This window comes from Pseudomyrmex gracilis, unplaced genomic scaffold (assembly GCF_002006095.1).
Source record: "Pseudomyrmex gracilis isolate BER0280 unplaced genomic scaffold, ASM200609v1 scaffold_1289, whole genome shotgun sequence".
Taxonomy (NCBI): Eukaryota; Metazoa; Arthropoda; class Insecta; order Hymenoptera; family Formicidae; genus Pseudomyrmex; species Pseudomyrmex gracilis.
Window position 1 is genome coordinate 2,538 of NW_018021873.1, and position 2,469 is coordinate 5,006.

The following is a 2,469-nucleotide window of genomic DNA, read 5'->3' on the forward strand; positions in this document are numbered from 1 at the left end:
TTTTTTTTTTTCTAATAACGTAAACGTTTCACTGATCTGATGTTTGTCAACTCCTTGCACGCTCATTTCCCAAAACATAAACGTATATAAAAGTTTCATTTTCATCCTGCATTGAATGTGTTGTGAGAATGAGTTGTCGAAAGTATACATATCAGATCTGTATATTGCATCATTTCTTTTCAGCATGAAGTGAACGAATCAGACATTACAATGCACATGTTCTTACTTTTTTGAGTTATTCTTTCCATCTATCTTATATAAAACACGTATTTGTATACGCACTTTGTTTCCACACTTCTCTCTACTATGATACATGTATTCATTAAAATCTAAACTGCGCAACTTCGATTATCAAGGTAAACAATATATTCACAATTACGACTGGTATTTAGAGATATGCAATTGTGATGCACTATTTGAGTTCCAGTAAAGAGAATATTCAATGATTTTTCTGTATAAAAATATAACTTTTTTTTCCTTATAGATTCAAGTGTGTTGCGTCTCCTCAAAGTATACACGATCTGTTTAATCTAGATCTTAAATCTCTATCAATTTAATGTGAATAATTTCTTATTAGAGCATGATGAACTTTATTATCTTATATCTTGTGGAAACGGTTGAATAATGGATTAACAAGACTACTGTAAAGAGTCAGAGAATTGACTCAACTTTGTCGTATTCTACCAAAGTTATAAATAAAGAGAAGTCATACGTGATTATTTTCAATCAATGCGTTAAATGTCATACTTTCAATGCTTCGATATTTCTACGGCCATCTTGAAGTGATGACGTCAGAAGCAAGGGAATCGTGCGATTATACAAAATGACTTCCATCGTTGTGAAAACTAAAACTGTTTATAAACGTATAATATGTAAAAAAAAAACTTTTCGATTTTTTGACCCCGTCACAGTAGTCTAAATTCTTAAATAACGCAAAGGATCTCAAAAGAACGGGACATTATTTTCTAATAATATTTGGCTACTTATTTTCAGGTAGCGCCTACCGGTCCTGGTCTGCAACGCCAGCCAAGCGTCGGTAACGTTCTCGCGAGAGCTTCTAGCTTCAGCACAACTGGCGGCCCGCTCTTGCCACGGCAGATCAGTTCTACCGATCATCATCAAGAAACAACGAATTTGCAACGTCAAATTTCGACGGGTTCGACAGTCGCACAGAAACAAAATGACGGGGCGATGCAACGGCAAAATAGCGGCGGCTCGGCGAGCACGACAGGAAATGGAGTTCTCCGACAGGGATCGCAGGGTTCCCTGTTTGAACAGATCGCAAGCCAGGCGAAAGATTTAGTGCGCGAAACTACTAGACAAAGCAGTCAGGATGGATTACTCGCGCATATGGACAAGGTATTGCAAAAAAAAAAATATACTTTTCTTTTATTGATCTTGATTGTCTTTGATGGAGAATTAAATCTACACCGGATAATTTTTTAATATTTTTTCATACTATTTTGAAGTCAAGTGAAACGGTATATAGAACGGTATTCATTGTCAGGTCTTACATTTAAGATCGTTTTAGTTTATCTTCAAATGGTGTTCGAGTCGTTTTATTGGCCGCAGAGTTTCTATCTGAAAATAAACTCTAATAATAAGATTCAACTATAAATCAATAAACTGGTCGTAAACTCCATTGCTTTTAATTGCTTCAAAACTAATTTTCTACCCAGATAGCCAAATGTGAAAACTCAATATAAAGCAAATCATTGTATAGATTAAGTTGCTCGCCAATTGCTGTTGTGTTGTTTTTATTTAACGCAATGAAAATGTTTTTGTCAATTCAGTATCAATATGCTGAGTTTTATTATCAATCAATTGTTGTAGCGCCAATGTTTAGGACATATGAGTCAGCAATATGTGAGCAATATATGAGCAATAATTTTTATTCATAAGTTGAGAAAAATAATATAAGTTTATTGCCGATGAGTTATTGAGAACTTGCTGTTATTATATTTTGAAAACTGTTGCTGGCAAGAACATACTGAAAAGAGGATACACCCTTTTGTTACATTGCTGAAAACATACTACCATGATCAAAAAATAACCGGAATTTATTCATAAAAAGAAAAGTACATGTTTATTCTTCAAAATTCAAGTTGTCCCCTTCAAAGTAGTCCCCGTCGGCTGCGATGCACTTATGCCAGCGTTTGATCCATCCCTCGAAGCTTTTCTGGAAGTCGGTTTTTGGTATAGCCATTAGTGTCTCCAGCGATTTTAGCTTTATTGCCTCCACACTCTCAAAACAAGTTCCTCGTAGTGGTTTTTTGAGTCGATCGAATAGGAAGAAGTCACATGGTGCCAGATCAGGTGAATTGGGCGGTTGTTGAATGGTATTGGTGTTGTTTTTGACGAGAAACTCACGAATAATCAACGCATTATGAGATGGCGCAGTATCGTCATGGAGAATCCACGAGTTGTTGCCCCACAAAGCAGGTCTTTTTTTGCGGATAACTTCGCGTA

The 2,469-nt window shown here is 35.8% G+C and overlaps 1 protein-coding gene across 1 annotated transcript in view; it reads left to right on the plus strand.

Moving 5' to 3' along the window:
• LOC109862031 (MAP kinase-activating death domain protein-like) overlaps positions 1-2,469 on the plus strand; it is a gene marked incomplete at its 5' end in the record, with an annotated part of 21,702 nt that overhangs the window by 1,232 nt on the left and 18,001 nt on the right. Inside the window, one exon of the mRNA XM_020441919.1 lies at positions 994-1,359. Coding sequence (XP_020297508.1) covers positions 994-1,359 — 366 coding nt within the window. The remainder of the gene's footprint in view (positions 1-993; positions 1,360-2,469) is intronic.